The following is a 25,419-nucleotide window of genomic DNA, read 5'->3' as shown; positions in this document are numbered from 1 at the left end:
TGTAATCAGTCACAACACACTCTGCCCTCTCTTCTTAAGTTCTTAAGTGCAATAAAATGTAAAAAAAATAGAACTAGGGTCATTTCTCAGAAATATTGTAAGCCATTCAGTCATCCCTATATACCAGACTCCTTGACTACATCAGCCCAGCAGGGAAGCACTGTTGCTAGCTACAGTTTTAGCAGCATTTATTAATCTTACAAATGCTCAATAGGGAAATGCAGGGATTCAGTTCCCCCAATAAATAAATACATAAATACTGCTTTGCAGCCATGCTACCCTTTTACTTTTATATAACATTTTGGTATATAGCTAAGCTACCATTCTCTTAACTAACTTTAGGAATCAGGAATAGTAAGCATTACGGTCAGTAGAAGGAAAGAATGGAAGGTTTAAAAGAAAGACTGAGAAATGTGAAGCTTGACTGGCAGGTGAAGAATACCTGGAACTTGCAAAAATGACTGGGAGGATAAGAGGAAGCTCAAATCAGAAAGTGTGTAAAGAATGGTTAATATTTAAAGAGTATCTAAAACAGTACTGTGAAAATGTAAATCTCCTGACAGGCTTAGATTGAATCTTGATTATTAAGTGAAACTATAAATGAAAAATAAATAAATCAAAAAATCGATATGTAACAGATACAGCTTAAGAATATGTAGAAAGCACAATGAGGTGAATCGGAAGTCCAAACTGTGTGTGATGTTAGTAGAAGTGTTGTTAGTTATTGTTTAGTTGTCACTAAGGTATTGTTTGTTTGTTTTTGTTCGTGTTGCTTTATGTGAAATGTCTTGCAATAAAAATAAAAAATAAAAAAGGAGAAATATGATGCCTAATCATTACTGTCACTTTCTCGTAGGCCACCAATTCCTCTGTAACTCACTGTCATTCAGTTCCTTTAAAAACAAACAAAAAGTGTTGAAAATTTGTAAGCGTTCTTTTGAAATTTTGGTTTAATATTGAACAACCTACAGGACGGGATCATTGGGGGTGCGTTAGGAAATGTCAAGAACACAGTGGCCTGCCTGTTACCAGTCTCTGCTTCGGAGGAGTGTCTTCTCCAGATGCTTTGGCCTCAAAAAGGAAGATGTGTACTCACAAGCAGGTGTGCTTAGGAGTTCACCTGAACTGACAAATGCTTCAGGGTGTAGACAGGTCTTTAGCATATGCACTGCTGGGGTGCAAGGATCTGCCCTGCGCCCCCAAATTTAGTTTAGCTGACTGCAAATCAGCTTTTATTGTTGACCTCCCCAATCAAGAGGAACCGGTATACTGTAGGTATACATTTGGCGCACCCCTGGTAAAGACAGCCCTGCAGGTAAGCCTTGCCCCCAGGGTCCTCAACCATATTGCACACATACCTCAGCCCCCAACTGCCCCAGTATTGCACAGAGGAGGTTGAAAACAAGAGGAATGCTCTTCATGGGTTTTGCTTTATCATGATGCCTGATTGTAAAAAGGAGTCTACTTCTGCTTAAGTACAGCTGAGTAGGAGCTTCCTCTAGACCTTACCTTTGCAATACAGGCAATGGGAACTCAGGAAATGGACTAAGCATGAAAACCTTGGGGGTTAGGGCTTGAATGTATTCTTAATCGTTTACATATTAAGGATATCTGATTTCATTTAAGAGGGCAGGTATTCCATCACTACCCCTTTTTCCTACAGTGGGAAGTTGGGTCCTCCTAACAGAGGGTCCATGTTGTGCTCGGCCCTGAAACACTTCCCTAACTGGCTTGTGGGCGGGGCTTGCCCCGCTCCAAGCCGGTGGTGCCACAGTTATGCCAATGGCCTTTAGCCAATCAGCAGTGTGGCAAGGTTAGGGGTTGGGGGTATCTATTTGGCAGCGTGACATAGGGACCTCCTTTTGCTTCGTGCTGCCGAACACCCACCACCCACCCATTAATTAGGTCATGTTTGGCCTAGCTTTGGACTCCGGTTGGTCACCTGTTTTGGAATGGGAGCCAGGTAGAAATTTTTCCAAATGTGGCAGAGTGGCTGTGGCAATCTTGGTTTTTGCCTACCTCTTAGCAATCGTCACAACTTTGTAAGGTTTGGCGGTTAGGCATTAGTTTAGGGGAATGTGGGGAGGGGAGGTGCGGCCATCACCTGTCCCTCCAATGAATAGAGTATTCCGTTAAAGGAATCTGGGGGTCTGGATCTCGTCCGCAGCCCAGAGAGGGGCTAGGGCCATGCCAGGACCCCCGGGACCCCAGGGGTGAGCACCAGTCAATATACACTGACGGAGATCCCCCTGCTGGTTGTTTACCCTTCCAGGCTTCTTGCAGGGTGGAGCAGGAGCCAGATATAGTTTGATACCAATGCCTAAGTCAATACCAGTCACATTTGTGTATTTTAATAAAGTTGTGGCCAAAATTTGCCCATTAGCATTTAAACTAAATTCTGTCTCCACTGTGTCTTTATTTCCATGGGGGGATGGGTTTTGGGGCTCAAAGCACAAGCAGCTCCCTCTGTTTTCCTTCCAAATACAGTGGTACCTTCGGTTAAGTACTTAATTTGTTCCGGAGGTCCGTACTTAACCTGAAACTGTTCTTAACCTGAAGCACCACTTTAGCTAATGGGGGCTCCTGCTGCCTCCGCGCCGCCGGAGCACGATTTCTGTTCTCATCCTGAAGCAAAGTTCTTAACTTGAAGCACTATTTCTGGGTTAGCGGAGTCTGTAACCTGAAGCGTATGTAACCTGAGGTACCACTGTAAATGGTGGGAAAGTTAAAAATCAAAAGCTATGTCTGGCAACTTATCTCTTCTTAGGATAGAGCTAAAATTTTGCAGTTTGTTAACTTCTTTCTCTGGTATATCTGATGTAAATCTTGTGCACATTGCACAAGGGTTACACTCCATGGGATATGTACCTCCTCTTTCAAGCACCTAATTAAATTTGCCCCATCTTTACATTAATGGGACACAAAGGTGCTGAACTCTGGCTGGAATGCGAACATGTTTTGTAGATCGTATTCAAAAGGAAGAGCAGGGAAGGAAGTGAGGAGTGCGGAGAAAGTGGGTGGCCCAGGCTGGCCTTCTCACAATCCCCTGGTGTCACCACTGTGAGAAGGAAGAAGCCTGCAATAAAAAAAACTGCAGGCTTCCTTCCCTGGACTGAATCGGGGAAGGAGAAGTCTTTCTCCCCTTCGCATCGCCCCAAAGATATGTCAATGGAGGGGGACACACAAAGCATTGATGGCATTCCAGGTGAAGGAAGCCTGCCTTTCAAAATAGAGACTTGCTTGTCACAGCGTCAGGGGAGTGGGTGGAAAAAGATCAGCCCTTCATCCTGCTTTCCCTAGCAGTGACAGCATTGAGTGGGACTGGGGAGGGGGGTAGTTGGTGAACTGTGAAGTGCAGAGGGTTTTGAGGGGTGAGCTGCAAGTGAAGAAGGAGGGAGTTTGGGGCAAAGCATAAAGGGAAGGGATTGGCGGGTAGGCAGGTTTGTGAGCAACAGGAGCAGAAGCAGCAGCCCATAGGTGTGTTTGTGTGTGTGTGTCTGTGTGTTAAAGGACCCCTGGACAGTTAAGTCCAGTCAAAGGCGTCTATGGGGTTGTGGCGCTCATCTTGCTTTCAGGCCGAGGGAGCCGGCATTTGTCCACAGACAGCTTTCTGGGTCATGTGGCCAGCAAGGCTAAACTGCTTCTGGCGCAACGGAACACCATGACGGAAACCAGAGTGCACGGAAACACCGTTTACCCTCCCGCCGCAGTGGTAGCTATTTATCTACTTGCACTGCTGTGCTTTCGAACTGCTAGGTTAGCAGGAGGTGGAACAGGGCAACAGGAGCCCACCCCGTCATGGGGATTTAAACCGTCAACCTTCTGATCAGCAAGCGCAAGAGGCTCAGTATTACACACACAAACACAAAGGGACATATATAACTAATGTATAAAGGTAAAGGGTAAAGGGACCTCTGACCATTAGGTCCAGTTGCGGCGCTCAACTCACTTTATTGGCCTAGGGAGCTGGCATACAGCTTCCGGGTCATGTGGCCAGCATGACTAAGCTGCTTCTGGCAAACCAGAGAAGCGCATGGAAACGCCGTGTACCTTCCCTCTGGAGCGGTACCTATTTATCTACTTGCACTTCGTGCTTTCGAACTGCTAGGTTGGCAGGAGTAACTAATGTATACTATGCACTTAAAACACATTTCCATTCCACCTTTCTTCATAAAAAATAATAATACCACAATTTAACATCTGACTTAACACCTAAGTTACCAGCACTTAACACTAAATCATAATGCACCAACAGATTAAAAATATTATAAAAACAACAATCCAGAAACAAAAAGCTTCCCCCCCTTTTTTTAAGGAAAGTGTATACTAACTTTCAGAAGGCTCCTAAGGAAGTGAAAGGTGAGACTGCCTCCTTCAGAAGGGGGTTTCAAAGCATAGGCAGAGTCACAAATAAAGCATTCTCCCTGATCCCAGTCAAGGAAGGCAAAAGGAGACAACCAGCGGGCCTATGAATGTTGTCTCAGCCATTGGGCAGACTTGAACAGGAGATACCCCAATCTTAAACCAGCAAGGGTTTCTGCCTTGTGTAGAACACATCACCTGTATATGTATACAGTGGTACTTCATTAGGCCCCATTAGCTAAAGTGGTGCTTCAGGTTACAAACAATTTCAGGTTAGGAACGGACCTCCGGAATGAATTAAGTACTTAACCCGAGGTACCACTGTATGTTTATTTCTGTATGAGACAAGTATGCAGATGACTGGAGGCAATGGGAGGGATTCTGCAAAATTCAACTCCCATAATGCACTTTGGATACTCAGGGTCTATAAAATGTAACATTAGCATGGGAGGATGATAACTTTCCCCACAGAGCATTTAATGATATTTCTGCCAGCAAGAAATTTCAGAGAAACATTTTCCAGTGGGAAATACTTAATTGGAAACTAACCAACCAGACCTACTTATTATCCTTAAGTCGGCAGTTTCACGAACTACTCCAAAGAAGCAAATGTGTTAAGAGAAACAAAAGCCTCTTGTCAAAACCCACAGTGCTTAATAGCTGATTGCCAAATTTTATTTTGTTTTGAGCAATAAGGAACAGAATGCTGAAAACAACGATTTGCAAAGCAAGGAAATCGGAAAGCACTTTATTACAAAATTGCCTGTTTAAAAAGTAAATCTGCTAGCGATTCTCAGGAAAATATTTTTTTCTGTGTTCAAATGCTTAACAAAGGAAAAAGAAACAAACTGTTGAAACAGTTGTTCTTTTGTTCATTTCCAAAAGCTACTGGGAAGGTTTAAACTTTGTTTCACTTTTTAAAAAAACAACCAAAAAACCTGTGATCTTTGCAAAGTTTTATCTGACTTGTGACATTTTTTTCTCCAGTTCTATCATCATGATCATTGTACAATTGGCAAAACTTCAGGATATATATTTTTAATCTATTGTCCTTTAAGAACAATTTCCACATTTTTTAAAAAAGTGACTCTCTTAAAATGCCTAATTGAAAAAAGATTGGGCTATATCCCAGTTCATTATTTATTGGCTGAAGTGTTAAAATGTCCTTGGCTTCACCTTATGCACAAACATCGCAGCTGGTCATTTAACTATCTGGAAGAGGTCCAACATTCACCACTGTCATTAATTTACAAATGTGTGTTTTCAGTGTTTGCTTTCTAAATTTCATTCACTCTAAACCTAACTTCAGACTATTCTATACACATGATTGAAAACGGAAAACCACGAGGAACAGCCACCAGAACCTGCAGCTTAGTACACTCATTGATAAATTAACTTGAATCAAAGTGTTACAGCAAGAGCACACTATATACCAAACTTCTTTCTTGACGAAGATATTCAAATAACAATTATCCACGCTGAACCCAAGAGACAAGTAAGTAGTATCAATGCTTGCTAACGATACCTACATTGTAATGTAATATTTTAGCACTCAGGTTGTTTACTTCTTAAAGTGATTCCCCTGGGTGCTTACAAAGCCCCTCCAAATTAAAGATTCCCTCAAAATGAGCTCAAAGAAGTTACCAGTGGGAAATGCTTCGAGTTCAAGTGATGTCACCAGAATACAGACAAACCTGCCTCAACTAGTTCACGCAAGAGGGGTTTTCCCTCCTTGTTCAATGTGGAAAGCCAGAAGACAGCTGGGACAAAGAACACGTGTAAACAAGGCAAACCTAATGATTTCCTAATTAAGAAGAAGATATTATCTTCTCATTAATTGGCAAGCTAATTGACCAAAACTCTATAGTGCCACAATATGGGTCCTGGACTTAGAACCTAGGTGCCTGCAGTACACCAAAGTCTCCACACTCTAAAGCCCAGCCTCAAAGTTGACAGTTCTGCTTGGTTTCTTCAAATACTGTACTCCACGACAGCTGTTGGACATAATACATTACAACAGCTGCTGTGACAGACACAAAGGACCTGGAATTTTAATTGGCCTCAACATTGCATTGTTTGTCTTTTCAGAGCTTGAAAAGAAAATATCCAAGGAACTGGGAGGGAAAATACTTAGTAAGACTAAGTGATGTTTGCCTTCTGGCAAGCAAGGTTAGGTTTTGTTTTGGCTACACAATTTTGCTCGCATTGTCTCTTTGAAATGACTGATCACAAGCAAACAGAGAGCAGTGGGAACCCTCCAATGCTCAAGAAAAGGGGTATTAACGGCAGGAAAAAATAGTAGGGAACTCAGTAAATAATCCCTTTCAAACACTGGCTGAGAGCCAAGGTGGATCCCACAGTGTCTCAAGACTGAGTCAAAAGCAAGATTATTCACAAGCCCCCAGAATGTGCCGACCATAAACAGAACTCTTCATTACAGCCAATATTTTATTTGCAAGGGTGAAAAAAGTAGATGGGGGAGAGCTTACTTTCAGCATCAGCACAGAGCAGGAAGCAGAGGAGCAGTACTACTGGCCTGGCTACATGCATCCTCCGACAGCTTGGCACCAGCATACTTTGGCGGCTTCGATCACTGGCTTAGAAGCCACTGCGAGTCTCTCCAATCTGAAATTCCAGATGAAGAATTTTCAAAGCCTGAGAGGAACAAGAGAGAGAGAGAGAGAGAAATATTTAGAATGTTTTTGCTCCTTCCTTTCCAAATACATAAACAATGCAGACTTTTAATGAGCAAGATAAAAGCATTGGATTCCAGTCTTGAAGGCTGGGATTAGCCTGGTAAAATAACCCGAGAGCAGCACATTTTAACAGCCACTATGTTCTTTTCCAAGGCACCTTGTAACCCAGGTTGTGATCAACAGTTCCTATGTGCTGCAGAGAGTCTCCTTTCTTTAGCACCACATCACGAAAATGAGCTGTCGTTCCTAATGATGTCCTACTTTAATACTTCAGCTGGAATAAGCCATACAGATACTCTAAAGAAGGGTTTAGAAGGATTCAACCTCCAGGACAAAAGCCTGCTAACAAACAACATATTGGAAGCTGATTTCCTTGCATCAGGTAAGAATGACAGAGCTAAATCTGCTTCTGTTCCTAATGCGCTATATGCAAGGCTAGGATATTGGTATTTGTGGATTAATCCAACCAAGTCTTATCTGGTGTGGCATCTTGAAAAATCTGTCCACACAGAACTGTTATTGTTTCCTCTCTGATTTATCACTAAATGCGAATTATATAATTCATGGATAAATTATGAATAAAGATTACATATTCCTGTTCAGTCGGTTTAATTTTGTATCTTGTATAAGAACTAATGAATAATACAGCATGAACATCTGCCTTTAAGAAGAAATCAATTTGACTCTACTTTATTCACTCCAACCAAGCTATGTCAGAAACATAACACACAGAAAACGCATCGCCTCCAACAGGAAATTCTAGAGATATCCAAAAATAGATCTACGCCACTAACATAACTCTACAATTTAATTGTGGTTTTCTAAGCAGAGGTAAGATATATGCTTTGGCAGGTCTGAAACAAGCACAATAGGGGGAAAAAACTATTTATATCATAATGCAAGAATTGCTTGCATGAAGGAAAGATTAAGATGAAAAAGGGGAGAGAAAATAATACTAATTATTATTCTACTGGAAAGGATTGATACAGATCCGTGGGTGGTATGAAGAGCCTGTTTTAGATCACAGAATAATATTAAAAATCTACTTGAGATAAGAAAAAGAGAAGCAGACACTAGAACTCAGCTTTAATAAAGCTCATGGAAAACCAACTCTTGATTTGATTGCTGCTATCACAAAACACAAACCTAACACGAAACACAAAACCCCAAGAAACCCTCAACGTGCTGAAAGCACCAGCTCTCTGCTTTCACCGCTACCATCTTTGTGCCAGCATTTCAAATGACAGCAAAGTCCATGAGACATCAGTCCTGTCGGACTCAATTTGTGTCTGTGCAAGCGTGTCAGAGCCAACTGCTGCAATAATGACTCCCATACTATCACAGAAGATGGGAAAGTGTATCAAATGCATTTTCAAAGACGAGATGATTTTGGCTTTTGCATCTACCCATCTGAAGGAGTAATGACAAAGGATCGAACTATTTCCAGATACTGATGGCCTTGAGGAGGGCGGGCGGGAGGGTGAGGTGGATCTGAACATTGGCAGCGCAGAAGTTTTCTAACCGTGCCTTTAGAGAAGGCACATATAAATTAATGAGCAAATAAATGGTTCAGGGGAGTAATGAAGAAGAAAATTGTGAGCTGCATCAAAGACCTTTTCAACTAAGTTATTACTTTAATGTAGCGCTGGGGGAGGGGGGGAGATTTTTCTCCTGCGGTTCAAATGTGCAATGAAGCTTTTGGTAGCAACTGAACAGACCATAATACAACTTTTAAAAAGGGATGTATTCAATGCAGCCATCTGGCAGTTTTCACTCTCTTGATTCCCAAGCATTTATTTATTTATCTTGGTCTTAAATATTTTCTAGAGATAACCTTGCCTTCTCATATTTTGAAATGCCAATTAGTGAGACCATTTCGCCCCTCCCTTTTCAGGAGTTATGGTCACATCCTTTTTTCTTTTCTTTTTTTGAAGTTCCTATCAGGTTTTTCTGGGAGGATAAAATGAGGAAGGATACATACCCCTTCCTAGCTCACGTAAGACATATTTGCTTATGTGTTGTTTGATTGGATCAGAAACAGGGCCCGATTTAAGTTTGATGAGGCCCTGAGCTACTGAAGGTAATGGGGCCCTTTATATGTCCAGCTGTCCTTTGTCAACAACTAATTGTCACTGGTTTTTGTTGTTGAATATATGCTATATGGTAATTTATGGACCTAATAGGTATCTAAAGCCATTTGCACATGCAGAATGTAGGCACCCTATATATAGAAATGAGCAAACCAGTGATATTTTAGGGAGCAGGCTAGCAGGCAGGCCCCATTACTTACATCATAGGGGCCTACACCACACAAAACCCTGTTGCTGTATGTAGGTTTAATTTTATTTGTTTTTTATCTTATATTTTGGAAATATACATCCAGGTATTTTTTCTCTTTATTTTTTGGGGGCCCCCAAGAGTGTGGGGCCCTAAGCTATAGCTTGCTTAGCTTATATGTAAATCTGGCACTGGTCAGAAAGCACATTCTTCATCATGGCTGACAATCCTGGTGGTCAGTCAAGCAAATTACATGCCCCTTTGAATCTTAAGACAATGCAATGGATTACTTGTTCCGCCCAAGGTATGATGGAGAACAGCAACAACTGACAAAAGATGGACGTAATACAGGACAAGGACAGGAAGAAACATCATGGACAGAAAAATACCCACACACGAGAAGAACAAAGAGAGAGTCTGAAGGCTTTGCCTGTGGTAGGACTTTAAATTATTTGAGGTGTTAATGTGAATGGAAGTCGTTAAAATTGCAGCTGCAGTATAAGGGTATGTTATTCTGGCTGGTATGTACCAGTAATTGGAATTTGTAAGTTTTTTGAATGCAGAGTTAAAGTAAATTATCAAATCATCAGTTCTAGCACGTAGGGGATGAACAAAAGAATACAATTTGGCATATGAACAATTGGCATTATTAGTTGTATTATAATTTGGTATTGACAATGAGGCATTTATTGGGTTACTGTAACTGAAAACTAATAAAAATGATTACACATAGGAATCTTAAGACAATACTATGGGCCTTCAGGGTGATGGTCACTTCCTTTCTTCCTGCAATATACTTAAGAGATGCTTCTGAAATTCTCTTAAGCCAAATTAGTTCACCGATTTTGGAGTCTGTTAACAAATCTTGTTTTAATAAATAAACAAATAATAAATATTTTTATTATTCTAAATTCTGCTCACAACACAGCACATGTGGTTTGTTGCGGCTTTTAGTTCCTTCGGTTGATTTGCTTTGTTTTGCCCCACATAAGCAATAGCAAACCTCAGCCCCAGGGGCCAGATTCTGCCCTCCAGTCCTCCCTGTCTGGCCCTCATAACTCTCTCCAGGTCACTCCCATTCCATAGACCATTTCCCAAGGCTACCCCTTTGCAGACCTGCTTGGCAACTTCCTTAAGTATTTTCTTTAAAAGCTAACAAATTTTATTGTGTTTTTTAATGGATACAAATACAATAACCATTAAACATCTGATCGACACATGAAGCACTCCGAACAGGACCCAAAAGAAGTATCATGTTTTTCTTCAAGGCACACACATTTTTTTTCCAGAACTGAAGAACCCCGGGACCAGATGGTTTTAGCAGGGAATTCTGTAAAACCTTTAGAGAGGAAGTCACACCTTGGTTGGTGAAGGTGCACAATGCTATTCTGGGAGGTGTAAAAATCCTTAGTTATGGAGGGAATTGCAGTTGGTGGGAACTGTATGGGCACTTCCAGTCCTACCCCCAGTGGGCCACTGTAGATAAAATAGCTAACCCCTTTCTTCATTGTACTATGTTAGTTTGGTGGCAATGGTGCAATGTATTAGCAGCGGGCAAGTCCTCCCTTCCTTGCTCATCCAAACTCCCACAACAATGACAAAGATCTTCAGTATTGTGGATGAGAGTCCAACGGTGTTTTCTGGGTGAGCCATCTCATCGAGAAAGGACACCCTATTTCAAAAGGCTACTCTTTGTGAGAAATTGGGGCCTGTGAAATACAACTGGTTCCACCTAGCGCAAGGCCTATTGTTCATAAAAGGCTTAGCATCCGTTCCTTCAATCAGGCAAACATTTTGAAGGAGTGGTCTCCCAGTCCTACAAGTTGCTACTTGAAGAATCCATGGGCTCTTCAGAGACCCTGTGGGTCAGAGGCGTAGTGTTGAGCAGTACATGTTTCTGGGGAGCATGGCTCCCTCCACCCTCCCCAAACCAGTCCTGTACTGCTTTGCGAGCACTCAGGGAGGGTGATTTGAGGGATGCGGTGGCCAGGCACGCTTCGATCCCAATCTCACCTTTGCTGGTGAGGCTGGTATCGAGAGGTGCAAGGCTACCGCATCCCATACTGGCTTAAATGAGGAGCCCTTACAAGGCTCAGATCTGGGGAGGGTGGCGCAAGGAGAGTGAAACAACCATGCCTCTTGGGCTCCATCAAATATTAGAAATTATCCAAGTTAAACTGGAATCCAGGGCAGAAAACAAGACAGAGTTAACCCATGGAACAGGAAAGAAAGGGGGATACAGAACACTCATGCTTGAAAATGTATAATTACATGTCAAGGACAAAGTGCAATCTCATTTGAGATGCATCCACACACACACACCGCACACCCTCTTGTGTTACGTAAGATTTCTGATTTCAATGTGTTGCTCCAAAAACACTTCTTGCGCCTCTCAATATTTTCAGAAAGATTGTGAATGGGAATCTGTGTCACAAAATGTCACGCGGAAAAGAAGGTGATGCATTTTGTAGACATAAACAGCCTGCTCTGCTCACCTCTCCATGCAGACGTAAGTGATTAACAATAGCAAAGTCTTTGGCACTGTGCCCCCAGTGGCTCTCATTATCGTTCACATCACACAACCCGGAGCCCTTTCCTGATCCTTTCCTTTGCACACTTTCGGAGTGCCATGACGTTAACTAACCAGAAAACATACTAATATGTTCCCCTGCGACCCTTGCCCTTTTCGGGAGGGGGGAGAACTCTGTAGCTTCTTGTATGACTGCGATAGGCTTTTAGTATTTCAGGCTGTGAAAACACACGCATCTGGAATAGGAAAGTGCCATTTTAAAATACTGTTAGTGAAGCCATGCGGATGACAGGGCTGGTAACACTGGGCAGGAACAAGGCAGGATATAGGCAAATGCTGTCAAGCAGCTCCACAAAAGCTCTGCTTTAGTTCTGACCTACAACATACTTTAACCTCGGCCCTCAACCTCACTCATTGATGGACAAACAATCGTGCCGAATAGTACTGAATAGGGTAGCAGGAATTCTTCTTCCACTACACTTGCTTTTAAATTAAATCTCTAACTCTAAGAACCCTTTTCAATACCGAGCAACATCCTCGTGTCCATTGTGTATGCTACTGAGTCACATTTAGCTCCAAATGTCCAACAGCAAAAAGCTAATCCAGACTGGCATATTTCAAAAAGAGAAAATAAGAAAGCAAGAAGATTAAGTTCAATACTAAGGAAACGGGAATTGTATACAATTTAGGAAAGAAGTGTCATTTGGGATTTGTGAAGGAAACATGCACAAAAAGTAAAATTATATTGCAAACTCCTCTTTCTAGAGATAACTATGCAGGAGTTGGGGGCACTGTTTGCATCTTACTTCATGCACTGAGGCTCCGAAGGCAGTGAAATGTTTCAATATTGCCATTACTGGTGCTTTTTTCATGAAGCATAGCAAAACACAATACTCCATAAATATTTTATTCGTGGGAATGCCCTTTGCTAAGAACACTAGTATGTAGAAATTTTGGAATGCAGGGATTCTATATATGCACACAGGCCAATCCATGACAATATCTGCACAATACAAGGGCGGGAGGATTAAGAAAGAGAATGAAGGCTACTGAAACAGACACAGCAAGAGATTTTTAAAAAAGAATGCTGAAACAGTATGTTGTACCTTCAACAGAATACTGGTCTACAGCATAGGTCTGTATAGTTAAAGCTATGGTTTTCCCAGTAGTGACGTATGGAAGTAAGAGCTGGACCATAAAGAAGGCTGATTTTTGTATGACATCTGCTTAAAGACAGCTGTATATTATGATATTCTACTAGTGATACTGATCACACATCAATATTTTTATTCTATAAAAGAAGTAGCCAACTGAAATATATATCTGCCTATCAGTTATTCAAAGCTTGCATTTGTCCAACATCTGCCTTTAAAAAGTGAGGGCTCAATCTTGCAATGAACATTTTTTATTGAACATCCACATGCACATTGCAAAGTTAAGACACTAACAGGACAACCTTATACCTATTTACCCAGAAGTCAGTCTCACTGAAGCTTACTGCCAGGTAAGTGGAGATAGGATTACAATGGGATTTCTGAGAATACCTATAGGATTAATTTGTTTATGATTCCTGTATAAACCTTAAAATCAGACATGAAATTTCCTGTTTCAGAAAAAGGTAACCAGAATGTATTGCTTGCTATTGTATCACCCAGTCAGGAGTATATACTAGCATGTCAACTAAGCAACCAACCTAGAAATCTGAATCTGAGAAATAAACTGTACAAATGCAAAAGTTCTGCCTCCATCCAGAAATAGAGTGTATTTTCTTTAACTTACTGAATGGAGATAAATGAATGTGAAAGGGAGCTCATGGCAATGGGAACAGTCAAAAACTGCATTGTACATACAAACCACACTAGACCCTCGTCTTGACGTAGAGTAGACCTTCCAGGTTTGACCCTGCTCAAGTGTCAGTGCCTCTCCCCCAAGAATATACGCCCAATGCCTCAGTCAAAGTCTACCTACAACTGGAATCCATGAAGGAGGAGGAGGAGGAGGAGGAGGAGGAGTTTGGATTTGATATTCCGCTTTATCACTCCCCTTTAGGAGTCTCAAAGCGGCTAACATTCTCCTTTCCCTTCCTCCCCCACAACAAACACTCTGTGTGGTGAGCAGGGCTGAGAGACTTCAGAGAAGTGTGACTAGCCCAAGGTCACCCGGCAGCTGCATGTGGAGGAGCAGAGACGCAAACCCGGTTCACCAGATTACGAGTCTACCACTCTTAACCAACGCACCACACTGGCTGTCCAGTTGTGGTAAATTTTAGAATCCAAGAACATTGTCCTGTGCAGTTTTTATATTCATCTTAGGCTAGGCCTTTGCTCCCTTGGAGCAGGGTTCACTCAAGTGAGGGAACCATTTCAAAAAGAAAGACCAATGTTTTTAACAAAGCTTAAAATATGCATTGCTAACTATTTAAGGTGAAACTACAAAACGTAGTGTATCTTAAGAAGACGTACTCTTTGTGTCTCTCATAACAAATACAGTCATACCTTGGTTTTCGAACAGCTTAGTTCTCAAACATTTTGACTCCCGAACGCCGCAAACCCAGAAGTGAGGGTTCCAGTTTGCGAACTATTTTTGGAAGCCGAACATCTGACACGGTGTCCGCAGCTTCGGTTTCCAAACGTTTTGGAAGTCGAACAGACTTCTGGAACGGATTCTGTTCGACTTCCAATGTACGACTGTATAGCAAAGTTATGAACTCGTGTCAAACAATCGCCCTTAGCAAAATAATGAAAGGATTTGTGCGGTCTCATGAAAACCTACTACATGGCCCTGTTTAATTGTTCATTATAATAGTTGCTCAGAGTTAAGGATGTCTTAGCCAGAAATATGTGTACTTTTGAGAATTAATAAAATGTCCAGGCGGCAGGAGGGGAAGTCTCCTGCCATCTACAAATGGCCCCGCTAAAACAGAAGTGCCAGAGTTGGGGATTGCTCAGTTAGCAACTCTTACATTATATTAAGGAACTTTGGCTGTATTTGAACAGTATTTCTATTGTATGGATGAAGCAGTTCAAGGTAGCTAAGAAGAAGCATCAATAATATGTTGAGCTCATGCATGCAATTCCACATCTACTTCTGGGGCTGTTTTGTAAACAGATTTCATGCTCAACTGCTGACCAGGGAGGAACATCAATAACTGCCGAGCCCCTGTCATAGAGGCAGAGAAAATTTGTACAGTCCAGTGGTCACAAATGACTTGGCCCACCCCTAATTCAGGAACACCACCGGGCGAAAGGAATAGAAAGGCAATCAGGACAGAAAATGATAGAACACATTAGTTGGGCAAGGAATTATTTTCTACTACAAGAAGAATATAGGATTTTGAATTGTTTCTTCACTGATACATTTCAAAGGCTGAAAATAAAATAAAATAGACATGATAACTAATACACTCCTAGAATGTCTACAGCTGCCTGAAGTCTGTATTTGACAGGTTTCTTTAGTAAACCAGCACTATCAGTTTGTTAAAAAAAAATATTCTCAGTTCAAATTTTCTAGTTACATCTTGTCTACATAAAATGCATACTGTAGCCATCAATCAGTTACTTCCTAATTGACCAGAGGCATAGTTTAGGTAGTAGTGTGCAAAGTTAGAAAATATCATTAACAAACTGTGTAAGATATTTGTGGCCACATTATTTTCTGCTTTCTATGACTAAGGAAATACATACTAGAGGCATATCAATGTACCTTTAAATTATGCAGAACAATAGAGAAATCCCACGGTTCTCCGTGTTTGCAGTGTTAACTAATTAATTCCATCAACAAATTGACTGCTAGAGTGCTCTCCCAATTAAAATTGTTCTCTGTTACCAGCATGGGACACTACACTAGAGTGTCTCTGCTGCAGAGGCAAAAAGAAAATGGAAAACGGCAGACTACAGACATCCTGCAGACTACAGAAAAGGAATGTCCACTTCACTCATCTCTTTGCGTAGCAAGGTCCCCCCCCCCCCCCCGAGGTTGAATAAAGACACTTGACACCAGTATATTTAGGTTAATAGGTTTAAAAAGGCCAGAACTTTATTGGTTACAGATTGTGAGTGGTATTGGCTTAGGCATTGGACCCAACCGACTATATTTTACTCCTGCCCGTCTGCAGGGAGTCCAGGAAGTGTTAACCACCAGTAGGGGGAGTCCTGCTGATGCACATCAACTAGGAGCTCCCCCGGGGGTTACCGATAGGGGTCGTGCCTTAGGCCATAGCCTCACCGGGCTTTGGACAGGGCCATGCCCCTGGACTCCTTTAACAGAATACCCTTCAATGTTTTGGGCAGGTGATGGCGCTACTTCCTCTCATCTCTTCTCCATAAATATCCCAATGCCTAAATGCCTAACCTTACCAAGTTGTGATGATTTGCTATGAGGTACGCGAAAACCAAGTGGCTGGTACCAATTTGCCAAGTAGAAAAAGTCCCATCAGGCCCCTCAACGGTGACCAACCGAAGTCCATAGCAAGGTCAAGAGATGAAAAACCTAAAGGGCGGAAGGGTGGGAAAACCGGAGCAGCTGGAAGCATGAAAAGGGGAGAGCTCCCTGTCGCACCCTGCTTAAATCAAGCAGGCCACACCCCCAAAACAATCGCATTGATCACCTGGGCAGTGACGCGGCCGGGAATCCCCCCAGTCGTGTGTGGCTGACCACACCCCCCCCGCACGTGGAGGGGGTCGTGAGAGCCCGCAACCCCACCTCCTCCTTAAGGCGGAAGTGGCTTTAGCTTACTATCTAGAACCAGAAAATTCAAAGGTGATTAAGTCATTCTGTTTCTGTGTATTTACAAGAGATGGCACACAAAGGGGGAAAGAGGTAGCAGCCCTGCTTTGATGAAACGACAGAAGATGTGGTATCACATTCACATGTCCACCTCTCCAGCACATGGTGGGACACAAGACGTATGAGCTCATAGTTCTTGTTACATTCACTCAGAAATTTCCCAAGTTGTACTCCAGAAAGCCAGAACTCATGTTCCCCAGGAAATCTGAGGTTGTAAAACCACGCCACCATTCGTGACAGCCATCTCTTTTCCTGAAATGCCTCCTGGCCAATGCCCCACCCACAAAACACATTCCTCCTTCTGTTACTTCCTATTTACTTCCTCTTCACTTGGTACAAAGGAAGGAAGACAGGACTAAGGTTTTCTCCTTAATTCCCTCTCCATGGCTCTAACATGCTGGGTAGCAGTACACCAAGGTGCAAAAGAAAGGGGAATTTTGGAGTGGTAGCTTCCCCAAAGGCTACTGCAATAACATATATTAATTACTCTTCATCCTTCTGCATGATATGGCTCTTAAAAATTGCTTGCTAAATCAGAAAGTGGGTTCCACCCACCACTTCCTATAGACAAACCTTAGTTTCCAGCACCACAAGGCATTATGTTAATGTCATATTCCTCAACAGTGAATTATTTTTTCTCACTTTACCTTTTTATTTTCAGCTTTATGGTTTCTAGGTTACCTGTTCTACTTGTTGCCTAATCAAATGGAAGCATGAGTGACTGAGACTATGAATTCACAGAATGGAGTCAGGACAGTAATCTAGCTTCAACTAGTTTTAGCCTGACTGCACTTTTATTATAAAGTTTCCTGATGGCAATATAGCCATATTAGATTTAAAGATGGAGAGTTAGAGTGGTTATTTTCCAAAAGCAATTGGCAGCATAAAATGATTTGATACAAATACTTTGTGAAGCAATAGTAGCACAATAAATTCCACACACTAAAATAAGCCAAAGTAGCACAAAATTTTGCAGATTTCCTGATCTTTTGGAAATTAAATTAATTCATTATTGAAAACGAGAAAATGTGTGTGTGTGTGTGAAATATAATTAATTTATTCGTTATTTATTAGATTATTAGGTTAGCTCTGACAAGGAATCAAGAGCCAACAAAACCTACAGAATCGTCTGTCTATGAGGTGATGCTTCTCACTCTAGACACAAAAACAAAAAGCTATTTGTGACAGAAAATAATACAGTGGAACCTCAGTCGTCGAACGCTTCAGAAGCCAAATAATTAGGAACCCAAATGCTGACAACCTGGAAGTGAATGCTTCCGTTTTCGAACACCCCTCGGAAGTCGAATGGCTTCCGAGGCGTGTTTCTCCATTTTTGAAAAGGAATTTGCTAACCAGCAATTGTGCCTCAGTTGTCAAACACTTTGGAAGTTGAATGGTCTTCCTGAACGCATTACATTCGACAACTGAGGTTCCACTGTATGAGCTTAGATGCAAAATTAGGTGAGAGCAAAAAATGCATATAAAGTGCTGTTAAAATGTGTACAATAATAAAATAAGGTTTCAATCCCACAGAAAACACAAATGTACTATGAATACGAGAATAAAATTATTAAAAGGCAACAGTACAAATCTTATCTATCCAAAATGATGCTGGAGACCAAAGATTTTGACCCCCAAGGGGTCTTCCTCAGAAGTCAAGGAATTTGCAACACACAATTTACAAGTTAGCCACTTGTTGTTCTTTATAGAGGTTAAGAAGATGAGCTGGCCAATCATATCCATAAGGTTAATATGCAAACGTGGTGAACCTAAAGATATAGAAGATGATACATTTATATTTTATTTGCCATTTTTGTTAACCACCCTGTGGCCTTGTAGTAAAATCTCAGCAAGAGCAGCATGTTCACAAGAAAAGAAAAGAGTTGCGCCACGGCGCTCCTAGTCATTAAGGTTTCATCTGCGCATGCACGCTCATTTGCGAATATACAGCGACTGTTAGGGTATGTTCACATTGCCAATGGCTCCATCCCCAGTATTTTACTCAGACTGACGATGGTTTAAGAATAAAACTCAACAAACAAATAAGATTTGCGCGTCAAGCCCCGAAACCTGCCCCCAAGGAAATAAAGACACAATGGACGCAGAAATTAATTTAAAGGTTAATGGGAAAATTTAGGCCACAGCTTTATTGAATACACAAGTGTGACTGGTATTGGCTTAGGCATTGGTATCAAAGATTATAACTGGCTCCTGCCCACCCTACAGAAAGCCTAACAGGGTAAACTTCAGACGGGAGAGCTCCATCAATGGCTATTGACTGGTGCTTACCCCTGGAGTTCCCAGAGGTCCTGGCATGGCCCTAGCCCCTCCCTGGGCTTCGGACGAGATCCAAACCCCTGGATTCCTTTAACAGAATACCCTATAAAACAGAGGGGCAGGTGATGGCCACAGCTTCCCTCCCCATGCTGCGCTAAACCAATGCCTAACCGCCACACGAGCCTCGCGCTCGCCACCAATACCGTCACACCTGTAGCCATTCCTTCAAGCCATCTGTAATCTCTGCTAGCATTTGTCAAGAAACTACAGGATCGATGTGGACTGTAGCTAAGATTGTGTGTATGCAGCTTCCAAAATCAGCATTCCTTAGTCAATGGAACACATTGCTCCAATTTAGAGATAATTAACTAAGTGTCAACAGACTTTTCATGGTTGAGGAATGGTGTTGATGTGCCCCTTCACCATGCACGCACACACACACACACACACACACACACACACACACAAAGCCCCTCAACTGTCCAGCTCATGCAATTATGGAAATGAGACATCTGTGCATAGAGGCCTTCATATGGAACCTATCTAGGTATCACACATTACTTTAAGATAGTCAGTGGAGAAGCTACCCCACAATTTTTCCACCATACACAGTCTGCTGCCAGCTAGTAATTGCAACAGCCACTGCTTCATGGTCGTGCGACTCTGTTAAATGGTTCTCCTATTTATCTAAACTTTTGATATTGATCATATTCTAGAAGAAGCTGGGTACAAATAAAACTGTTTACTGGAGAAGAGGCATAGCTGATTTCCAAATCAATCCTGACTGTTTCATTATAGACCAACTGCGCTTGCATTGCAAGGATATGTTGAAGAGTTGCATGAAGCCAACACAGTTGGGACATAAGCTTGCTTTCCATCCATTATTACAATTGATTGTAAAGCAAGAAAAATGGTTCGAGATAAAAGAATAATCTCAGTTACATAATGGCTGATCACTTTGCCCTTATAGCTACCAAGCAAGATCTATTTACCAACATGATAGTTTTCCCATGCTGGCAGGACTTTACTTCAGTTACACACAACCAGTACCTGACAGATAAACTACAAAGAAACATTGAATTCTTTGCAATTCAATGTTTCAGATATTTATATTCTCTTATAAACAAGTCAACATTCCCCCAGAAGCTTATATTCCTGCATTCCAGGGGGTTCGACTAGATTATTCTCAGGGACCCTTCCAATGCTATGATTCTGTAATTCTAAATGTCTGGTATCTCACATTTATTTATTTTTCATTTACTATCACCTGTCAGTTTAATTTCAGAAAACCAGTTGGGGGGTGGGGAGAGCAATGATGTTTCTTTCAGAGGTTATTTTAATATTTAAAACCCTCTAATAAATTGCCCTTATCTTAAAACAAAACATTTTCTTTTTTTCCTCTGTAAGACGATAATGGAGAGTTCTGTACGGAACACTGCAGTGTGTACTTTGAGGGGGTTTCATCTTTCAAAAGAATAAATGCTTGAGCAACTGATGCTAATCCAAGGAAGTTACTGCTGCACATTCTATTATAATGGATAAGTCTCTTGATGTGTGTGCTCTCCCTGGAGTATTGTTCCAGATTGATTACCATCTTTATAATGAAATGCTCAATTACTGCTTTGAAATAGGTAATTATAAAGAGAGTGTGTATTTTCCAGTTGGGGATTTTGTTTTGATCCCCCTCCCTCTTTTAATTATCACTGCATGAAAGGCAAGTGAAGAAGTTTCAACTGCAGCTCAGTTTCTTTCTAAAAAAATGAAAACTATTTGTGGTGCTATTCATAAAATTTATATCGGATCCCCAATTGTGGTTTAAAGTTTTATTTCCCACTATCAAGGATAGAGCAAATGCAGTGTGTCTGTGTGCGCTGCCACAATTTCTTGGGAATATTTGTCCCTGAACAATGGAGTCAATCCTGGTAAACAACTTCATGAAGTGTATAACAGGATACAAATACCGGCTAATTGCAGATGGATTAAGACCAGTAGGACACCTCTGGGCCACAACACAGCTGTGCAGATCTGAGCCCTACTCCATATCTTCTTCATAGTATTAGGCTGCCTATTTTGTTCTGTTGCCTCACTTTCAAGCTTGCCTGGAAAGTATACGCTATGACCTGGGAAACATTAATTGTACAGTCATACCTCGGGTTACAGCCGCTTCAGGTTGCGTTTTTTCGGATTACGGACCAACAAAACCCAGATGTACCAGAATGGGGGTTATTTCTGGGTTTCAGCGGTTGCGCATGCGGAGAAGCTGTGAGTTGCAAACGTGCACCCCACACAGATCACGTTCGCAACCCAAGCATCCACTGTAACAACGTATGGGTGGAAGTTGGCCAAAGTGGGAGGCAGCCATTCACACATGCTCAGAAACAGCGTTTATTGTTTGATGTTTGATTATGTTTTTATATGTGCTGGAAGCCGCCCAGAGTGGCTGGGGCAACCCAGCAAGATAGACGAGGTATAAATAAAAATTGTTGTTGTTGTTTTTATTGCTTCATACGGGTAGTTTTCATACTGGTAGTGGGACGTGGGTGGCACTGTGGTCTAAACCACTGAGCCTCTGGGGCTTGCTGATCAAAAGGTTGGTGATTTGAATCCCCGTAATGGAGTGAGCTCCCTTGCTCTGTCCCAGCTCCTGCCAACCTAGCAGTTCGAAAGCACACCACTGCGAGTAGATAAATAGGTACCACTGTGGCAGGAAGGTAAACGGCATTTCCGTGTTCTATTGTGCCAGAAGAGGTTTAGTCATGCTGGCCACATCACCCGGAAAGGTGTCTGCAGACAAATGCTGGCTGCCTCGGCCTGAAAGCGAGATGAGCACCTTTGACTGGACTTAACAGTCCAGGGGTCCTTTACCTTTACCTAATTTGCAGACTTGGTTCCATGAACCAAAGCAGATTCTGCTAGTAACCCTAGTATTCCAATGTCATATGAACTGTGGAGTTCAGGCCAGTTGTATCCCTTTTAACAATGGCACCAAAATTGTGAAGTTCCCTTCCCAAGGAGGTGTGTCTTGTTTCTTTCCTTTAATTTTTTTGGGGGCCCGCAAGAGAGTGGGGCCCTAAGCTATAGCTTGTTTGGCTTATACGTAAGTCTGGCACTGAACAGAACCAATATTCAGCAGACTATACAGACACTCTTCCTTTATACATTCCATCCTGCAACCTGAAGACAACTGCTTTGTCCAAATGCCTTTCAAAACAATTCTTCTATGAATTGACAGGCATTTTTCCTGAGGGTTAACTGGATCTAAGGGGGTGGAGAAAGTGCTTTTAATTTCAAGGGTCAGAAGTTAGGAGGAAAACTATAAATATTTCCATTCCTGAGCAGTCCTCCTGCTGCAGCAGCAGGCCATTAATTTTGAAAGAGGTTTTGCTGCTGAAGGAAGTCTTTCAGTTGCTGATGTGTTGGGCTAGTTTATACTGCTTGCTTTAGATTCCAAGATACGGCATCGGTGGTGAATTATTTATTCTTTCTTTATTAGACAAAGGCTAGCAAAAGCATTTGAACTGCGTGAGAAAATGCAAACGATTTGTCTGATCACCAGTGGCCAGGTTAGTAAATTAAACTGGAATTAATCAGAGTGTCTCAGCACTACCAAACAACCATGGTGAGCGTACTGGCACAAGGGTGCGTGTTAAAAATGGGTTGTGATTTTAATGAGGTGTGCTGTTCACTGGCAGACCAGCAAAATGAGGGTGAGCTATGCTTTGTATCTTTGGGAGATGGAGGGGAAACAAATTCCAGAAACATAATCCTACTTCAAAACTTGAAGGGGGATGTATCATGCATTCCTTTACTTTACAAAGATTAGATACAGTTCTAATGAATGCTAGAAGGATGCTACCAAGTAGAATTGATATATTTATTCGCTGGAGGAAACTGCTTCAAAATGCAGTGTATCTTATATTGCAATTTATTTATTTTTTGACTTTAATAAGTGAGGAAAAACTTCTTTCTGAATGCTGCTTGAACATAATAAGACTCGGATTACTCAGACACCATTTACAAACTGCCACAGGAGTTTAGCTATTTCTTCTTCTGATACCATGACTTTTCAAGTTATCTTCAAGTACCTCCACACACACATCTACACTCATAATGATGTTCTGTTATTTGAATTCACCACAAACTACACAACAACAGATCGCTCACGGAAGGATTTTGGGTGGAAATATTTCTACTTCTCCCTCCCAAAACACGACTTTCACTTAAAAAGCAAAACAGATCAATTTTTTGGCACAGCTCAAATCTCTATCTCCTGCTTCCAAACTCCCGGAACAACTGACATAGTTCAAATGCAGAACATGGACACAAGTGCTGTTTTTGGCACTTCCCACAACATTGGTGCCAAAGATGTTGTGAACTATGACTCCCCTCATCCCTGTCAATGGGCCACGGTGGCTGGAGATGATGGAGAAAGTTATACAACGATTTATGGGGACCCAGAGCTGGGAAGACTGCAGTAAACCATAGTTTATTGTTGTGTGCATGAGGTCTAGCGCAGCCACATCAACAGTGCAGCCAGATTAAAAGCATTTTCTTCCATTGTTACCTAACCACAATTTGTTGTTACGTGGTAGCACTTGCTACAGTTTACTGGAAAATCTGACTTCAAATCGTGGTTAATCTGTACACCTTGGCTTTTCAGTAAACGATAGCTAACACTAACCACAGTTCTCAGCTAAGACATAGCAAGCCCTAGTTAGTTGAACATGGAGGAAAATACTTTGATTCGCCCTCCTCCTTGCAGTGTAACAGAGGAGAAGATACAAGAGTCCAAAGCTCATGCTAATAATGCTAAACTATGGCTTATTGATTTATGCAGACCTGGCCAATATATGAAATTATTCATCTCTTTAGTATGTTGAGTTTCCACTATACATCTAGCTGTATTTCCAAGACCTGGGTCTTTTAAAAAATCTACATTTTATACAGATATTATGTCTTTTGAGAACACGTCCCCAACTAAGGCATATTCTACTCTATTGAATCCAGCTCCCTAAGATGCTAATGACTCCTTTCTGAAACTGTTTCACATCTGGACCTCCCAGAGGCAAGAAGTGAAAGACAAATCAGCCTTGCTCAAGTGAATGCTGATATAGACCAGTGAGTAAAATGTATGACATTTACAGTAAACATTAAACTTACAGTATTGAAAAATATATAATTTGAATTGAGGTTCCAAGGGACAAAAGCCCCCCCTAAACTCTAATCAGAGAAATTTTTAGTTTCATTTTAATAGCATAGAAACAAGACAGAAAACTAACCCCATCGAGCAAAGTGAACAATTCTGTATGGGTGATGTAAGTAAAACAAGAGCTACTCCATAGTTGTAATTGAAAACAAAAACTTATTTAGGGTTGTTATTATCACACTTTCCCTCCAATGCAATATCCAAGGTAGCTCACATCTTAAATTAAAACAGATACAGCTAAAAAAATGCAATAAACTTAAATATTAAAAATCCTAATTTAACCCTATTAAAAAATAACTGAAAACGTATCATTGAAATGATACCAAATGATATCACAGAGCCCCTAAAGACGACCTTGAGAAAAATACTCATCTCTCTTTTGACAAAGCAAAAAAACATGATTCTCAAAAGTGTATGGCCAGATACATTGTAGTCTGTTTTGAGTTCAATTGCTATGCCTAGCAATTGTTTAATATCATGGAAGCTTTACGCAATTATTACATATTGGCTGTAGATTATCCCTTACTCTGGGAAGAAGAGATACTGGCGTTCTTTCTGAATACATAATAAAATGAGCGAAAGCATTTCTGAATGCTACTACATGACCTCCAAGCTGGTCTACTTATTCCATTTGCCATTTACAGATGAGTATTTACCCTAAACACTTAGAACACAATGCAGTTCTTTAATATGCATTGAACCATATGTGCATTCATCCTTGATAACGTGAAGTGCAAACTAGTTTGGAACAGACATTTGAAAAGGATTCTTATAATGTGCCCTGAAAACAGAAAGCCACTACAATGGAAACGAAAATGAAACACAGTTTCATATTGACTTGACAGCCATTTCTTTAAGGCTTTAACTGCAGTTGTTGGGCTATAGTCATGGGATTGTGATTATGCCTTTTCTTCTTCATTTAGGTATGTTCATGCTCTTACAAACTCTGAATCTCAAGGTTATGAGTTCAAGTCTTACAATGGACAAAAGACTCCTGTATTGCAGGGGGCTGAACTAACGACCCTTGTGTTCCCTTTCAGCTCTACAATTCTGTGATTGTGTGACCATTGTTCTATATATGTATCCTTCACTTCCTCCAAGGATAGTGCATGGTTCCTTATCTTCCATTTTATTCGCACAGTTAGGTTAGATAGAGAGAAAGTGGCTGAGCCAAGGTCACCAGCTGAGCTTCATGTCTGAATACTTACACAAGATATGCCCTTTGATTTACACATATTCTTTGCAATCAACAGTTGTGTGGCAAGACCCCCAAGCTCAGTGGTGTG

The 25,419-nt window shown here is 41.4% G+C and overlaps 1 protein-coding gene across 10 annotated transcripts in view; it reads right to left on the bottom strand.

The window, feature by feature from the left end:
* The window catches only part of PTPRD (protein tyrosine phosphatase receptor type D), a 1,386,996-nt gene that overhangs the window by 289,827 nt on the left and 1,071,750 nt on the right, over positions 1-25,419 (bottom strand). For all 10 annotated transcript variants that reach the window (XM_083419250.1, XM_083419244.1, XM_083419248.1 and 7 more), the window contains one exon: positions 6,852-7,017. In XM_083419250.1, coding sequence (XP_083275376.1) covers positions 6,852-6,936 — 85 coding nt within the window. In that variant the 5' untranslated portion in view covers positions 6,937-7,017. The remainder of the gene's footprint in view (positions 1-6,851; positions 7,018-25,419) is intronic.

The sequence above is a fragment of the Podarcis tiliguerta genome, assembly GCF_965153285.1.
Source record: "Podarcis tiliguerta genome assembly, chromosome: 17".
Classification (NCBI taxonomy): Eukaryota; Metazoa; Chordata; class Lepidosauria; order Squamata; family Lacertidae; genus Podarcis; species Podarcis tiliguerta.
This window is presented reverse-complemented; position numbering and strand designations above follow the sequence as displayed.